The 19,557-nt window shown below is 34.1% G+C and overlaps 1 protein-coding gene across 1 annotated transcript; it reads left to right on the top strand.

Moving 5' to 3' along the window:
- Positions 1 to 543: 543 nt before the first annotated feature.
- LOC114187252 (probable carboxylesterase 15) lies at positions 544 to 3,402 on the top strand. Its single transcript, XM_028075446.1, has 2 exons — positions 544 to 1,274; positions 2,876 to 3,402. The coding sequence occupies exons 1-2, from the start codon at positions 598 to 600 to the stop codon at positions 3,183 to 3,185; spliced, it is 987 nt and encodes a 328-aa protein (XP_027931247.1). The 5' UTR covers positions 544 to 597; the 3' UTR covers positions 3,186 to 3,402.
- Positions 3,403 to 19,557: the final 16,155 nt, after the last annotated feature.

The following is a 19,557-nucleotide window of genomic DNA, read 5'->3' as shown; positions in this document are numbered from 1 at the left end:
AATGGTGCACAGAGCTCACCCCAGCCATTTATCACATAGGTTCCACATCTTTTGAGCTACTCTACAGGAAGAGAAAAGGTAGTCTACACTCACCGCACTTGCTTGGTACAACTCACAAAGATTATGTTGTAGTAAAACAATCTAAGAGACATACATACATCTAAAACCAATAAAAAACAACATTGAACGTAAGTTTTTCAAGCCCCAAACATGACTTTTATTTAAAGTGATAACATATATGTTGCAATGCTAAAATTTTATACTTTATTATATTGTATAAAATTTATTTTTCTCTTAACTCCATTCCCAATAATTCAAATTTTAGCATTACGTATCAGACACCGAATCGTTAAGAATTTCAGATTCAATCGTAGTTGTAAATCTAACCGTTCGTTATGACATTATATTTGAATTGTTGCCTTGTTAGTTAGACATATTATATATAATACTTAGTTTGAAACATAGTTTGCAGGTAAAAAAAAAAATTAATATTAAATATATTTCACATGTTTATGGAGTTGTATATATATGTATGGGCACAAAGAAAGCAAATTGCAAAACACAGAAGCTAGGTATAGTGATATATCAGTAGGATCAATGGGTTCTCTCCCCCACGTAGTAGAGGACTGTTTGGGCTTTCTCCAACTCTTTAGCGACGGTTCTATTTTCCGTTCCAACGATATAGAGTTCAAAATTTCAGCCGTTCAAGATCACTCCGTAACCTTCAACGACTATCTCTTCCACAAGAGATTCAACCTTTCTCTTCGCTTCTACAAACCCCAAAGCGTAACGCTCAACACCAACAAGCTTCCTATTGTGATTTTCCTTCACGGTGGAGGCTTCTGCTTCGGTTCGCGCACGTGGCCCCATATTCACAACTGTTGCACGCGCCTCGCCTCGGGTCTCCAGGCCGTCGTCCTCTCGCCGGACTACCGCCTCGCGCCGGAACACCGCCTTCCGTCGGCGGTGGATGACGCGGTGGAGGCCGTGAGGTGGCTCCAGAGGCAGGGACTGAGGCTGAAGGAGGATGAAAACGGTGGGGACTCCTGGCTGGGTAGTGACGTTGACTTTGACCGCGTGTTTGTCGTCGGAGACTCCTCTGGCGGGAACATTGCGCACCACCTCGCGGTTCGGTTGGGGTCCGGTTCGAGTGAGATGGACCCGGTTCGGGTACGAGGTTACGTGTTGTTTGCGCCGTTTTTTGGCGGGGAGGTTCGGACCAAGTCTGAGGAAGGTCCACCAGAGCACATGCTGAACCTTGAGTTATTGGACAGGTGAGGCTAAGCACTTTTCTCTCCCTTCATTCCAACCTAATCATATATATCACTTTACATTCTTTTTCCATACCAAAAGTTTAATCTATAATATAAAACTTTGACACAGATTAACTAATCCATAATGTATGAAAAATATCTATTTAATTATGAAAAGATTAATTTCCAATAAACGTTTCACAGTATCATAAAATGTCGGCTCAAAATATTCCCCCTACAAACTCAGATATAACACTTTTAAATTCATGAAATAACAAAAAATTAGTCTCATAAAAGAAATGAAAATGATTTTTTCTTTGATGAGATTTTCACAAAAGTTTCATAAATACTGAATAAACCTTTTAGGGACCAAAAAGTTTGGAACCCCCTAAAGCTTTGGGCAGACTCTCTTATTATTGGATGATATATACCTACTTTGTTTTATTATTTTACTTATATCCTATTTTTCTCTCTCTATTTTATATCACGTAACTTGTTATATTCATCGTTTTTTTTTTCTCTGTATTTTTTTCCTACTCCAATCCACACCAAGTAGGGTGGACATTTATAACTTTCTATCTACTTGAGTGTCATGTTTATTTTTTATTTCAGTAACTAACCTACTTTCTTAAATTCTTTTGTGTTTGTGCAAAGTCTTTTATTTTTTCTCAATATTGTGGTTTGAGTATGAAGTGGTTCCACTGGTGTGTGAATTGGCTCTCAGAGTTAATGAATATGCATGGACCCACTTTCACCCCACTTGTTTTCGTTTTGGCCATAAATGGGAAAGGAATATGCGATGATTAAGACTTGCGCTACGCGTGTTTTAAAATTTCCCTACACTTAAATAATTTTGATGCTCCTTTTACATTAATATATATATATATATATATATATATATATATATATATATATATATATATATATATATATATATATATATAATTACAAGTTTAAAATAAATATGTTAAAATAATTCATTACTAAAAACACGTGAATGCATTTACAAAATAAAATATTCAATTATTGAAATTTAGTAATAACGTTGTATATTTAACATGTAAACAAATTGAAAACATAACATATTTAACGTTTTGAAATTTTATTAAACGAATAATGTCACCACATTATGAATAATTATGCTATTATTCATTTTATATGTGAAAAATGTTAAAAAGCTAATGTCACCATATTATAAATATTTTTATTTGAACGAAATTTACTCGGATAAAAGATCTTTATGATTTTGCAAGAGAAAGTAAGTATACAATAAAATTTATTTTTTAAATAATTACAATTTATAATACGAAATGTTAGGTTTTAAATTCCACGACAATCAAGATGGAAAAAGTGATTAGTGGTGACATTTGGCTAAACCCTCTTCCACACTTCTTTATGTTACCATCTTCTAGTGACCAATACGATGTATGAAAAAGTTAGACGCAATTTATAAATAATTTATATATTAAAATGATAATACTTTATATTTTTTATTAAGAAATTAAATTCATATAAACAAGATGCCTAGTACGTAGTGACGTGTACAACATTAACATTAAACAATACAACATGCCTATTCAACATTATTAAACAAAATAAATGGTTATTATTATTTGGAACAGATTTTGGAGGTTGTCGATGCCTTTGGGAGAATCGAGAGACCACCCATTGGCGAATCCGTTTGGAGCTAGAAGCCCGAATCTTGAAGAAGTGAAGCTTGATCCTATTTTGGTGATAGTTGGTGGCAATGAATTGCTTAAGGATAGAGCACAAGACTATGCTAGAAGGTTAAAAGAACAAGGCAAAGACATTGAATACCTTGAGTTTGAGGGGTGCGAGCATGGGTTTTTCACACATGATTCATATTCCTCACAACTTGCAGAAGAGGTCATCCAAATCCTTAAACGATTCATGCTTCAGACTTCTACTTGATTAGACCCATCACGGGTTCAAAGATAATTATGTAATTAGGTTAATTAGTCTATATTTCTTTTAGCTCAATGAAGTGGTTATGGAAATGAATTGTATCCGTCAATTTCAATGGTGTGTAAGTGTAGTTTTTCATTGGAGATCGTAGTCATTAAGTACTTTTCTTAGTTGTTGGTGCTATTACTTTTGAATTGTATAGTATGCGAGTTAAAGATTTCAATTAATCTTATAATAATAAATTTAAGGTTTGCTATTTCCAAATTAATCAAATTTGTGTTGTGTCTTTTCTTCTAACTCCAACAAAAATCAAAAAGTAGATAAACACATTAGTCTATATTAGATTGGAGGGGAAATTTTCAATTAGAGTATATCCATAAGTATCTTTTACATGTATTGTTATTTATCTTAACATGTTTGAGGGGGATTCATTAGAGATAAATAAAACCAATGAAAATGCACCAATCTAAGAAAATTTCATATTACTAACAGCCACTTCGATAATAGCACAAATTTATCGGTAAATCGTATGTACTGATGAACTATCAACGGATAGAAATTTGTTGATAAAATGATCGTCGGTAAAGTTTATCAACGGATATAAAAATTCATTGATAAGTATCGATAATCTCAAATCCGTTTGTAATTGTCTGCTAGTAAATATGTTAGTAATATCCATTAGTAAAATGTGTGATTGAGTTTTCTTTTTCCTCTTCTTCCTTTTTTTTCTATTTATTTTCGTTCCTCCTCGTCATCGACTAGTCGTAGTGCTACCACCACCACTCCAAATCATTTTCATCCTTTGGGATCTCACCCTCCTCTTATTTGTTCCCCTTTATCTTCACTTCCTTCTTTAACTCCAACCACCACCATCATCGTCACTTTCACTATCATCAACGATCATTGATGTCATTAACGCGCACTAGCAAGCCTCTAAGTCACCCAAAAACCTCCACCTCACCCACCAACCACCTCTTTTTCTTCCTTCTCATCCTCCCTCTCCTTCTCACCCACCCCCATTATAATATAAAACTTTAATAGATTGGACGAGAAATTTGTCACCCAAAGTGTTGACAAATTTATTGACGAAATTTGATTGTCAATAAGTGTGAAGGTACTGACGGAACTATCCATCGGTAGTTGTGATGATCAATTAATAATGGATATTTTTGACGGATTCGATAAATGAATTTCGTATCGATGGACGTATCTATTGGTAAATTTAAATGTGAAATCAGTCGAAAATATTTGTTGATAAATTAGAATTTATTGACAAATAATATATTATCAGTAATTAACAAAATTCTTGTAATGAACTTAACTCACATATAAGATATTACCATCTTCTTCAATCCAAAATCTTAAGATAATAAGATGGATTTATTTTTTATATGGTGTTAACACTTTTCCATTTCTATAAGACATTGATTATTCTATTATTTGAAAAAAATGGTCCAATTTTGCTTCTTACTGTGTTGGCATGCGTGTGTTATTCAGTTTTAGTTGAAGTGTACACTGTGTTGTGCATGTTATAATGTTTTGGTGGGTTTTGATCTTGAGTGAATAGACAAATACTTTTTTGTTGTTGATGAGGAACCATGAGTGGCGGTTTGTGGACCCATAAAAGGGTAGGTATGAAGGACAAATATTTGAGAGAAATATGATTTTGATAGGGGAAATTATGTGAGGTATTGAAGTAATTGATATGTGGTATAGAGCATTAGTAGTTGATGGCAAGCCACATTTACATTTGTTGTCCATGGTATCTTACATAAAAAATAGTAGCAAAAATATGCTGTAATTTGTGATACTAAATGGTCTTATGTATTTGAGGTCTAAAACGATATAAAAATTTACAATTTTAAGAAGATCGTAATATATTAAATTAAAATTTGTTTTATTTTATATTGTTAACCTTATAACTATTCTATAAATAAGATAATTCAAATTTAAGAAATTTTAATTTTTAAATAAAGTATTTCAATAACCATCAAATATATAAAAAACAAAACATATCATCTAACATAAAAATAACAAAAATTATAAACATTGAAAAAAAAAGCACAAACCTTTCTTGTAAAAGAAATCAAGTGAATATTAAAAAAAAAATAACTACTATTGATTAATAAAACTTAAACAAAGGTCAATCAAGAAACAATCCTAACTTATATCAATAATATATCAATAAGTAAATAATTATAATAATATCAACAAAAAATAATAGTTATTAATATCAGCTAAAAAGTCATGACTTTCGTAGGTTAAATATAATTCTTTTGTAGTTGGTCAATTAATCACTTTGACTTATATGTTTTTCAACTACCGATAAAGAAAACAGTTAATAAAAATAGATGATAAATAACACAAATCTATATCAATAAAATAAAATTTTAACGATGATGATAGAAAAAATAATAATGATTGAATTGAATATGAAAGAAATTATTTGTTTTCACCTTCATATCAATTTTAATTGATGTTTTCCTTAGTCAAGTTAAGAAGATATGTAATGATTAATTTTACGGTTATAGTAATATAACTATTTTTATCATAAAAAAGTAAATATATCTGTCTGACGTATTTTTTTAATTAACATTAAAGCATAAATGTATTAAATGGTATAAACAATTCAAATACTAATATGAAAAGTATTTAACACAGAACAAAAAATGTAACATAATTGGATTAAAAGACTATATCCATTTGTTTTTAAAGTTTAGAGACCAAAATGTATTATAATTTCAGACATTGACAAATTCTAATTCTACATTAAAGTTGTGGAACTAAAAACATATTTAATCATTTTGTAAAAAAATTCAATATAACCCTTTTCATTAAATTGACAAAAACTTCGTTTAAAAGTATCATATATCCAAGTCTATGTGTGTCACATGTTAAATTTGAATATTTTTTGTTTTAGAATTTTTCTGATTTTGACAATAATAGATATACAAAGTAAAAGAAGATTAATATTTACAAACTTAGATTTTGATATAGATTTTGATATGTAACACTTTAAACTAACATGATCGTTCATTTAATCGGAAGACATTAAGTTTTTTTTTTAAAAATATGAACTTAATTAAGTCTGGACAACAAAATAAACTAACTAGCAAGATACGAAAATCAAATTAGTAATTAAGTTTAACCCTAATAAAATAAAATAAAATATATTTTAATTTTTATATTTTGTACTATCTTTTCTTAAAAAATCATTACTTTTTGATATTATATTAGAAAAGGTAACACCGGTAACTTGTCTCAAATTAAAAATTGGTATAATTATTGATTTGGTCCCCCAATTTTTTGAGTTGGTTCAATTTAGTCCTTGAATTGTTAGAAGGTTCAATTTGGTACTCTTATTTTTAGAGTGGTTCAGTTTAGTATTTCCTGTTATATTCCAGCTAACGTTATTTGTATATTGGGGAGTTGTCACTGTGCAATAGAAACAATGGTGAAGTTGTTAATGGGATTGGTTTGTTTATTGGGTGTAGTTAACATCATTTTAGTCTCTTTGTGGATGTGTCCTTGATCAAACACTAAATTGATTCACTTTAAAAAAATAAGAGTACCAAATTGAACATTTCAAAAATTTGGAAACGAAATTGAACAAATTAAAAAAATTGGGAGACTAAATCCGTAATTATATCTTAACAATTTTACCCATCATTTTATGCATAAAAACGTAAAAAAAAAATCTAGATAGCGTTATTTTTTCTTAAAAAAAGTTAAGTCAGACGTTTTTTTTATATTAAAGTTCTAGAAAATTAACTACCTTATTTTATAGAAAAAGACAAATATCTGAAATGAATTTTGAAGAGCTTATATAGAGTTTTTTTTTTCCTTTTCTTTTTCTACATTGGAACATACTTCAAATCCTTTATCATATTTCATGTCGTTGCTTTAGTTACTTTTACCAATGCAGGAAGGCCTTTTGGCAGCGGTTATTTTTCCTATTCTGCACCGGTTCCCGGACCGAGGCATATTGGGGCGAGGCCAAAGGAGGATTGATTATTTCTAACTTCTAACTTCTATGCAATGCCTAACTTCTAACTTCGACCAATATGGAAGGTCAAAGAATATTGATTTTTTTCTTCCAAGGGCTCGATGCAGATGACTTCTTGGACGTTTTACCAAATACATGATGTACTTTATTAACTTTTTCATGAATTTGAATGCCAGTTAATGGAGTCGGTGCTTTGTCATTCTCTTGATGTCCATTGAATGCTTTCTTTAACCTTCGATAAGGATGATTAGCTTGTAAAAACCTTCGATGGCGCAGATACACGGTCTTCCTTCCGTTTTTCAATTGATGAGATGCAGTGTTTTCTTCACATATAGGACATGCTTTATGACCCTTGACATTGTACCCTGACAAATTACCATAAGCTGGAAAGTCATTAATGGTGCAAAATAACATTGCATGCATCATGAAAGTTTCAGAAGCAATAGAATCAAATACTTCAACACCATCAACTCACAACAACTTCAAGTCTTCAACTAGAGGATTGAGATATACATCTATGTCATTTCCAGGCTGCTTTGGACCAGATATCATCATAGACAACATCATGTATTTTCTCTTCATGCAGAGTCTAGGAGATAAGTTGTAAATGAATAATATAACAGGCCAACAACTGTGGTTTGTACTTAAATTACCAAATGGATTCATTCCATCGATAGCTAAGCCAAAACGAATATTTCTACATTCTTCACCGAACTTGGGAAATTCCTGATCAATATTTTTTCATTGCATTGAATCAGCTGGATGACGAAGGAGTCCGTCACATCTTTTCTCAGTTGCATGCCATCTAAGGTTTTTAGCGTCTTTAGGATTTGCAAACAAACGCTTAAGTCTGGGCACGATTGGAAGGTACCAGACTACTTTCAAAGCAGATCCTTCATTCTCTATTTGACCATTATCTTCACTGTTTCTTTTCTGCTTGTACCGTGATGACCCACACTTTGGACATTTTTTCAAATCTTCAAATTCTTTTTTGTATAATATGCAATCATTAGGACATGCGTGTATCCTTTTATACTCCATACCTATCGGACAAAGAATTTTCTTTGCGTCATAGTTTCAAGTGGGTAGAGTATTTCCTTCGGAAAGCATTTCATTCAAGAGCACGAGCAATTCTGTGAAGCTTCTATCTGTCCAACCATTGGTCGCTTTCAAATTCATAAGTCTTAAAACCACTGATAATCGCGTGAACTTAGTTGAACCAACATACAACGGAGTTTCCGCATCAGCAGACATCGTCTCATACACATGCGCTTGTGCAAAAGCTTCTGCGCCAACATCCCGTATCATGTCCTCTATATTGTCTTCTTCTACTTCTACTTGCTCTTCAAATTGCTCTTCCCGTCGCTCTTCCCGTCGCTCTTTCATGGAGGAATTGGCAAGATATTCAATCCGAGAAACAGTTGGAATGTGTATAAATTCGTCGTGCCATGTCCATATTGTATAACTTCTAAGGAAACCATCACAAATAAGATGTTCCCTAACTTGAGTTGCATTCAATTTTCTTCCATTCAAACAGTTGACACAAGGACATCTGAACTTCACCTCATCATCACTTCTCCCCTCATAACGTTGTGCAAATTTTATAAATTCCTCTACTCCATTCTCATACTCAGCGCTAATACGTGGTAAATTAATCCAATCTCGATCCATATTGAAATTGCGTGAACAATTTCAGTAATCTTTGATCAATGCTCACGTCGTAATCAAGGTGTGACTCTATCCCATTTAAGAAGATTCACTTTCTTTATTTTATTGGTACATATTACTTTTAAAATACATATCTTAAATTTCACAAAATTTTGCCAGTATTTCGCATTGACCTTCAGGATACACGAAATGAAAGTGATTATAAACCACAATCAAATATGCACCCAAAGATCAATACAAAACACAATTGACAAATATTCATGGATTTTAAGATATGTATTTAAATATATATATATATATATATATATATATATATATATATATATATATAAGTGATTAATCTTCTTAAACTGTCCAATCGGACAATTCAAGATTCAATACATTTAAATTATTAGTATTGTATCCCCTTATATCTAATTTAAAAAAAATGTAGTTTTTTCAAAATGAAAACTCGGGGACAATACATAATTTACGTATTGAATCTCAAACGGGAAACTAAGGCTAACTCACATATAAGAAAAACAAACAACATGTTTTAACAAATAATTAATAAAATATATAAAGCAAACAACATATTGGCATCGTAGGAAAATATTAGAATTAGGAACCTAGGAGCGCGTAAAAAGAGATAAAAAAAAACACAAGAGAAAGTCATAAGTAACAAATAAAAGCAAAAACAACAATTTCCTTAACATCATATATTACCTATTTAATTATAGTGTTTTTACAATTCTCTTAAATTCAGACTTAATGCTCTACATCTGATGACACAATGCTCTTAAATTGAGACTCAATCCTTTCACAAAATTAATCAAAACACTCCAAACAATTTCAATCTCAATCCAAATTAACACTCACAATAACTAAAATTTAAAATTAACATACACAAAAATAGAAAATCAAACAAAAACGCGTTGGAAATTTACCTTAAAGAAAACCGCGGCGCGACAATTGCGACAAAAGAACGAAAATGTTCGCGTGGTGGTGGAGGGACGCCGGAACACTTGCAGAGAGACAGAGAGAGGGACGACTGGTCGGAGCAGCGTGGCCGGACGCGAGACGAGACGGCGGCAGGGGGCTCGCCTGGTGTTCTCGCGTGGTGGTGGCTGGACGCGAGACGAGACGGCGGTGGCAGGAGGCTCGCGTGGTGGTCTCGAGTGGTGGGCTCGCCGGAAGTCGCAGAGAGAAGAGGAGACAACGACGACGGAAGCGCAACAATGGCAGTGGTAGCGACAGCACGAGAGGCGGTGGCAGTGGCAGCACGGAGCTCGCGTTGTTGGAGTGGTCGGAACTTGCAGAGAGTGGTCGGAATTTGCAGAGAGAAATGGAGGAGCAGCTGGCGCGCGCGAGGAAGAAAGGGGTTCTATTTTTGAGCCCTAATTAAACCATATGGCCTCGGTTCAATTTAGAACTGAGGCATATAACCCCTATTTGGCCCCGGTTCCCTAACACCCGAGGCATATAACCCCTTTGGCACCGACTTTTCCCCAACCGAAGCCTATAGGTCCCAACGTCAATGGCATTTTTGAAATTTCTGGCAACCTTTTTGGCTTCGGGCCTCCTTAACCGAAGCCTATTACAGCTTTTGGCACCGATTTTTTTTGAACCGAAGCCTATAACAGCGTTTGGCACCGGTTTTTCTGTGAACCAAGGCCTATAAGTTGCCTTTAATTTCAAAATTGCCACCGCACCGTTATATGCTTCGGTTCCTCGCCAACCGAGGCCTATAAGGCGAGGTAAAAACGCAATTATGCATTAGTGTTTGCTGTAAACCTGCACTTCGTTTGCTTTTGTAATGTTTTCTTTTTCTGTAAAACTATTATTAAACAAAAATATAAGAAGGCTAAACATTCACTACAAGAGTGCGCAGTTTTAGCGTCGAAATTATGGCGTCGGATCAGTGTAGGACGCAAAATACGACGGCCAGACCCACGCAAAACCGACGGTAACCAAAAAGTTATTTAGAAACAAAAATTATCTATTCGTAGAAATGAAAAAAATATTAATTTTAGATTCTCGTCGGTTTGGCCGACGCAAATCAACCAATAAGTTGCGTCAGATGACCCACGCATAACAAATTAAATTGTTTGCGCTGGCTGGCCCACGCATACACTGTTGAGATAAAAAAAATTAAACTTTAGGTTAAAGTATAGGGGGAAAACATCATATTTCACTTTTTCCCCTATCGCTTTCCCCTTCCCTCGAGTCAGCCTCGACATTTCCCTCCTTCTCTATGGCATGCGTTTTCTTCCATGAGTGGAGAAACTCCATCGAGGCAAGTGGGCGACAAGAACAATACTCCAATGAGGTTAGCTTCTTCAAAGACGCCACCTGCTGCGAGGAGGCGAGGTTCTGTTACGATGCGAGCTGCTCTCACAAGGAGAATGTCGTGACGAGCGTGGAGGTTTGGGCGAGAAAGGGTGCACCGACGAGCTTCCTCGCAGATTTAGGGATTTTCGTAAGCGCGGTTTAGGGATTTTTGTTCGAACCCAGCAGATTTTTGAAGCATCCAAGTCAGTGATTGTACTCTTGTTGATTGAACTTCACTACATTGTTGATTGAATTCCTATTGATTGAGTAATTTTTTGGTTATGAGATCAAAATTAGGTTTTTAGAATAAGCTTTTTAGGTGGACTTGTCTTCTGTGGATTTTAGACTTGTCGATTTTTGTGCGACTGTAATTTGATTTAATTAAAGTCACAATTTACTTAATTTTGTGTTTGCAATTTCGCTTCTAAATGAATCAAATGATATCTTGAATTATTGTTTGAAATGTGTCTGGATGCAGGTTTTGGTATTGTTGGATGCAGATTTTGCGATATGCCTGGAAATAAACATTTGCGTGGGCTAAGCCCATGCCAACAATTATAAGGGAAATTGTTTGCGTCGGCTAAACCCACGCAAAGCCCTCTATTTTAGATATTTTATTTCAATCATTCGTGGGCTAAGCCCACGCAAAATTTTGAAAAATTTTCAGGTGTTTGTGGGCTTAACCCACGCATACGAACTTATTATTTTATTTTTTATGTGTTTTCGTCGGTTGAGCCGACGATAAACAAGCAGCAAATGTTCGTCCCCATTTGACCAATGCAAATGAGTTTTGCATCCAGAAAATGGGCGTGATCCATGTTGTCGTCGCTGGACCGACGAGGTCATGCTCTTTTCATCGGTTTTGCACTAGTGGCGTCCGATTTTGACCGACGAAAAAATCCTAGATTCTGGTAGTGATTTTATCGTTGTAATTAATATTTATTTTTACCAATATTATATATTAATGAAAATGAAATTAAAAATATTATAAGAGAATGCATGTCTATGCATATCTCTCTAAGAAAACATTTTAAATCTTCTGCTATTTTAAAAATATTTTTTCACTTGCATAATTGAAGTATCTCATGGTGAGTAATGTGCTTTATCTCAACGTCAACACTCTTTTTGGGTGGATACGCGGGTCCGTAAGATACATGCACATATCTTATCTCTAATTGTATTTAAAAAATACATCAATGAAATTAAATAATATTAATCTTTTAAAATGTGAGGTTTCTCTTTTCAACTCAATTTCTTTATTTGGAATGTTTAAGAATGATTGGACATTTTGAGTACAAAATAAATTAACCTAGCCATGTAGTGGAAAATCCATAATTTCCACTGCAATGGACGGAATATAAATAAATAGTTTTCGTATTTAATTGTTTATCACAGTGCTAAAATAATTTCGTTGCCACTGAGGAGTAAACGGACTAAAAGGTGAAGACAACGAATGCAAACTCTTTAGAGACGCAATCTTTGAACTGGAAAACATTAAACAAATAATTGTTGTTGCGCCACTTTATGATTGTGGATCATGATTGAGCTAAGTAAACTTCTAGAAGTGAAAACAAATGGGGAAATTCAGTTTCTACTTTTTCCGGCATCTAAAAGGAAGATGATAAGCATCAAATATTAGTTGATAATGATGTAATTATAGTAGTGATTATGCATCTGTGATTCAAAATCAAATGCAGTGAAATTAATGGGAGGAGAATATATATATATATATATATATATATATATATATATATATATATATATATATATATATATATATATATATAATGTTGTGTCACACACCTTTGTACGTCATTTCATACTTTTTGTACAGGTAACACTTTCCTCGTTTAATCTCACATCTTCTTCTCTTTATGTGAGATTACTTTCTCCTTCTATGACCATTAAAACTTCTTTTGCGGTACTCCTCCAACTCAAGAATTAGGGTTTAGATATGTTTATTTGACTTAAATATGTTTATTGTTAAGAATAAATTAAATTGTATATAAGATTTAAACTCTCCCCACACAAATATAAACTCTTATCTACTACTCATCAAAAGACACTTGTATTATGTCATTGAGTATCACTATATTACCTTACTTTCCTATTTTATATATATATATATATATATATATATATATATATATATATATATATATATATATATGTCTTTCCACCTTTTCTTCGATGTCTTTGTAGCAAGTCACGTCATTGTTTTCTGCACAAGCACACCTACCAACTTGTTTTATCATCCTTTATGTTTGGATTAAGCATTTCAATTTGACCAAGTCTTCATTGATCAAAATTTGATCAAATTCGACAATCTCAATCAATTGTCGGTCGAGTTACTCCCAATCATCTTTTATCCTAACCAACAAGGAATTCCACAAATTGTGGAATTTTAATTTCCTTCTTTTTTTTAGTGAATTTGAAATTCAATTATTTTAGTTATTTGAAATACCTTTTTAAAATTCTTCAATTTCAATTTCTTTTTAATTTCCTCATCCAAACAAGTCATTTTACTCCAAAGAAATTCAAATTCTCCAAATAAATGAATTATTCTCTTAAAATGTCTCATCTAAACACACTATAACCTTGTGTTTGGATGAAGCATTCAAACAATACTAAGAAATTGAAAGGCATTGTATTTGAATTGTATGCAATTAAATTCCTTTCATTTTCTAAATAACATGTTTGGATAAAGAAATTAAAATACCTTATATTTCAATTTCTTGTTTGGATAAAATAATTGAATTTCTTGTGAGATAAGATTTCATTTTAACAATATTTATTTTAGGCTTAATTATGTTTTGAGTTCATGATAAATTTGGAAAGGGGCTCGATGACCCAAATGGTTCGGGCCAAGTCGACGACCCAATCGAAGTGGTACGACCCGATAACCCAAATGAGGTAAGCTAGCCGAAAAACCCAGACGGGTTGGGTCGGCACGACAATCCACATAAGCCTGATCAAACTGATGGCCCATACGGGTCGGTCGTTCCCGTCAAGTTCGTAGACCGGCTCGTTTGGGTTGTTGGCCCAGTTTGGCCCTGCTAGGTTGTCAGGCTTGCCCAGCCCATTTGGGTCGTTGGACATGTTTATGTCATCAAGTCTAGGTTGTCGTGCTGGTTGAGCCCATCTAGGTTGTTGAGATGTTCAGATGCGTCTAGGTCATCGGGCTGGTAGGGCCCATCAAGATCGACAAGCCGATCAATCTTGTCAGGTCAGTAAGCAAGACATGCCTGTACGGGTCGTTGGGTCTACTTGACATGTGTGTGTCATCAGGCCCACCCGACACCTCTAGGTCGTTCAGCCCCCTCGGTCTGTGTGGATTGCTAGGCCTACTCGATCAATCTTGGTCGTCTGACCCCGTCTTGGTCATCGAGCCCGCCTAGCCCGTCTAGGTCGATGAGCCAACCCGGTGCCTCTAGGTCGTCGAGCCCACCCGTCACATCTAGGTTGTTGGGCCCACCTGATCTGTTTGTGTCATTTGTTGTTGGGTTCGCCCGAATCATTTTTTTCGTCATTCCATCCTTGTCAGTCTAGGTCATTAGGATTGCCTGGCCCGTCTAGCTTGTCGAGCCTGCCCAGCTCGTCTAAGTCGTCGGGTCGACCCTACTCGTTTGTGTCGTTAGGCCAGCCAAATTTGTTTGGATCGTCTGGTCGACCAGACCCGTTAGGGTGTTGGGGCTTACTATGTTCATTTGGATTGTTTGCCCGATTTGGCCCATCTGGATCTTTGGACTGGTCGGGCCCATCTTGGTCGTCGGGTCGATTCAGCCCAACAATCTAAGTAGGTCAGCTTAAAGACCTTTTCCCAGGTCCACAGTCGAGATGGGTCGACCCCAGATGATGGTTGAGATAGGACCGACACGACCCGGGTTGTCGTAAAAATGTTTAATAATATATTTTAAAAAATAATATATTTTTCATGTTTAAGAAGAACGCTCATGGGCTGGCCCTGGCCCACGAGTTTTTTGTGGTGGTTTTGGCCTTGTGGTATTCGTTAATGTAGGACTTTTTGGCCCTATGGGCTTTTTTGGCCTTAACCGACATGTGTCAAGGCTAGACCCTGTGGACTGGGCCAAATTGACAACTCTACCAAAGAGTCCAAAGTGTGAGGTTGAGTGAGAATAATTTCAAATTCCACCTATTATTAGGGTATTTGAATTTCTAGTAATTTAGCTAATTGAAATACTTCAAAAAAAATGCTTGTATTTTAAATGCTTTTTTATTTATCTATCAAAACAAAGCATTTCATTACAAAGAAATCTAAATTCTTCAAAAAAATGAATTGCTTCATTAAAATACTTTATCCAAACACACCATAAGAGTTTTCTCCCAAATAAAATGTCCCAACCTTTTCATCTACAATGCTCTCATCCAAGGTTGTTCCACCAACCAATACCCACAAAATTCTTTTCACTATTACATCAAAGCTCTATGCTTTGATGTCATACCTGATAATATCACTCTCCCTTTTTTGGTTAAAGTGTGTACTCAGCTTGAGTCTTCTCCTATTGGAATGCAAGCACACAATCAAATTGTTAAGCATGGATTTGAACTTAATTTTTTCATTCAAAACTCCCTTCTTCATATGTATTCAATTGTTGGGGACATAAAGGCTGCAAGGAGCATTTTCAGAGGATTGGTCGGTTTGACATGGTTTCGTGGACTAGCATGATTGTAGCGTATCACTTGTGTAGAACTATCACGCAATTCATTTTGAACTTGATTCTGAGTCTTCTTTTTACCTTTCTTGGGTTGTGTTGGAGTTGGAGTTGCACCTAAACCTTTCTTAGAAGCATGGGAAGATACAATAACGATACCACCATTTGATGGTTGCTTTCTTTTATAAGTTGTTTGTCTCCATGTATAAACTATTGGTTCTCTAATACCTAAAGCTTCATAAACAATTTCCCAATTAAGGGTGGGATCATCATCAAAAACCAACTCATTACCTCCATCTTCACTATCGTTATCATCATCAACTTCTCTCACTAACCACTTGTTTACATTCATCAATGTCATTCAATAGAATAGGGTCTATTCCATCTCTAATATCATATCTTTGAACAAGTTGTTGATTACACTTTTGTTATCCAGCCTATTCCTTTTCTTTGAATGAATATGCATTATGAATAAGTAATATGTGAATTAATTTCTATCTAGACTTTACAAGTAAGATAATAATGAAATGGGTCATGTCTTATTACTTGCTCAAAAACACTCCAATTTCGCTCACATCCCGATGAACTACATGTCAAACTTAAAATCTTAATTGCTAGCTTTTGTAAGTTGGGAGTTTCATGTCTATAATTCTTCCACCATTGAGCTACACAATCAAAGAAAGTAACTTAAAATGTAATCATTATATCTTAGCACAATTTACAAAGTGTGTAAGTGTCTCACCTGAGGTTGTGGTCTTTCTTGACTCTTTGGCAAAATCATAACCAAAGAGTCCATTTGCACTCTTATAAAGAGGCAACTCAATTTAAAAAAAAAAATTTGCACGTCTTTACGTGGCACCAACCTCTTGATGCATTCATATAATCCATTTGTAACTTCTAAATCATATTCCATGTCTGGGTTGGAATAAAAGAACTCTAGGTTCAAAAAGTGACCAACATGCAAGGGACGATGAAGTTGACATGTCCATCTGTTATCAATGATTGTAAATATATCATTGTATTTACTTTCATCGTTGTTGAATGACTTCGTTATTATTTCCTGGGCTTTTTCCATTGCTTCATATATATAACTCATAGTTGCTTTTCTTTCCCCATCCACTAAACGAAGCACATGAACAAGAAGATTCATGACTTTAAGAGTAAATACTACTTGATTCCAAAATAAAGGCATAAGAACAATTTTTGTAGCCTTCCTTCCGTTGGCTTCCTTAGATAGTTTATGATTTCTCCATTCATCATAAGTGAACATCTTTCTCAAATTTTCCTTCTCTTGATTCAACCTTTGTAATGATAAATAAGATGTAGAAAACCTTGTAACAAGATGTCTTATTAATTCCTTTTGTTTGTAAATTGTCTAAACAAACTCGAGGTACTAGAATGGCTACAAATAAAGCCAACAAGACTAACTCCTCTTTGAATTGTCTTCTTTATTAAAGGAAGATTTCCAATGTCTTCAAGCATCAAATCTATACAATGGGCAGCACAAGAAGTCTAATAGAGATGGGATCTTTACTCTTCTAACATTACCAGCCAACACATAATTGCTACCATTATTTGTTATAACTTGAACAACATTTTCTTCTTCAATCTCCTCCAAAAGGGAATCAAGCATCTCAAATAGTTTTTCTCCTATTTTCACAAAGTTTGAACCATCAATGAACTTAACAAACATTGTCTCTACAGGGGAGCTCACCAAAAAGTTAATTAAGCATCGTTGTTTTCGGTTAGTCTATGCATCTGACATAATAGAACAACCATGTTTGCTGCATTGCAATTTATGATCTTGCAACAACTTCTTAGTGTAGTGAAATTCCTTGTTAAGAAGTGGAACTCTTATTTCATGATAACTAAGAGTGGGTAAATTAGGTCCATAAGCACATATGACATCAATTATATCTTGAAAACTTTTGAACCTCACAAGGTTGAATGACAAACCTGCTTGATACCAAAATCGAATAATATATTGATGAATCAAGGCCTTTAAATTTTTGTCACATGCCTCTTTGATCTTAACTTACCTTAGTTTTTCCATTTTTTTTTCTCTTCTCTATTATAGAAGCTAGATTTCTACAAAACATATTCATTTGTCCTTTTCTTCCACCACTATTTCTCCTTTTATCATTACTAGCCGTGAAAATTTCAACCTCATCTTCACTCTTATGGTTATCATTGGTTGTAGTATATCCAGGATTCTTTGTATAATTTCCAAAGTTCTTCTCTTACATTTTTCGGAGTCTTCGTGCAATCAACAACATTGTCCTTCTTTGTCATGAGATATTCTTTTGCTAAGTACTCCTCCTTTCATAACTCTCCCACAATAATTGCAAATAGTTGTATTTAAATTTGATTCATCCATCGAATGACAATGTTTCCAACCTGAGTCACTTCTATGAGATGTTCTTGAAGAATCCTTATCATTGGTCATTATTGTTATTGGAAATTAAGTATACTTTTTACAAAATAATTATAGTCAAAATAGACAAGTAGAAAAAAAATGAAAAAAAAAAACTGACTTGCGGTGACTAGCAACGACAACAACAGCAATGATCTGTGGCTGGCGGCCACCGACAGCTAGTAGTGACCGATGGTTGTCGGCAACCGACGACTGGCGGTGGCTACAGTGGTTGGTAGTGACAATTGATGCATTAACAGGCTAGGAAAGAAGTTACGTGACCAGGAAGTTTTAGGTTAAAAACTAATAACTACTGGTGCTAAATAAAATAATAAAGTAAGAATGAAGGAGTGCATATAGGTTAGATTAAATATATGTTTAGTGGGTCAGGCCCAATTTTTAAATAATAAAAATGGTGGTTAAAGTTAGGATAAAAAAGTAAAATAAGAAAGGAAAAGCCTTTTTCACGTTAGGTGACTGAAGTTAGGGTAAAAGAGTATAATACTAAGGGAAGAGATCTTGCATGTTAGGTAAATAAAGGTTTAGTAGGCCAGGTCCAATTTTTAAATGAATCAAAACATAAAGCATATTACAAGTTTGAAGTTTGATTTTGAATGTCATCTTATTTTTCCCACATTCTTGTTTTTCTTTTCTCCTCTATTCAAGATGTTAGCCTTTTTATTTTATTCTGTCCAATTTTTTTACCAAAATCGCTCCATCATCATCACCTGTCATGCCCAAAGCGATCGTCATGGACCACCATGAAAAATACGATACATCTTCACCTTGTTATGATGACGTACTGTGAAACTGCTATCAGCTTCCGTCATGACATCACGATGGCCAATATTCAATAATTCAATAACACTGTTAGTCTATGAAAATTATGACTCTTGTTGACTTGACGACATGTATACAAATTAGTATTGTTACCGAGATATGACAATTTAAATATTTAGTTTGTATAGTTAGCCTTGCAATTGTTTTCTAGGAGATTACAATTTAAATATTTTGTTTGTATAGTTAGCTTGCAATGGTTTTTCTCAAACATCCTGTTTCTTATTTTCTTTTTTGTAAAAATATGTAAATATGATTGCTTTATCAGTTTTATATTTTTAGCTTTTATATAAAATAACATCTCAATCTGAAAACAAACTTTTTTTTCCTTAATTATAGTGACCTAAGTCAAGGCAATCCAACCTTAAATCAAACTGACTTAATTCAAATGCATGACAAATTGGAGACATCTATCAAGGATTGACATGAAAATCATACAAATAAATAAAGATTTATTCAAAATGATATTTA

This window comes from Vigna unguiculata, chromosome 6, assembly GCF_004118075.2.
Source record: "Vigna unguiculata cultivar IT97K-499-35 chromosome 6, ASM411807v1, whole genome shotgun sequence".
Taxonomy (NCBI): domain Eukaryota; kingdom Viridiplantae; phylum Streptophyta; class Magnoliopsida; order Fabales; family Fabaceae; genus Vigna; species Vigna unguiculata.
Note: the sequence above shows the minus strand (reverse complement) of the source record. Positions and strands in the feature narration are given on the sequence as shown.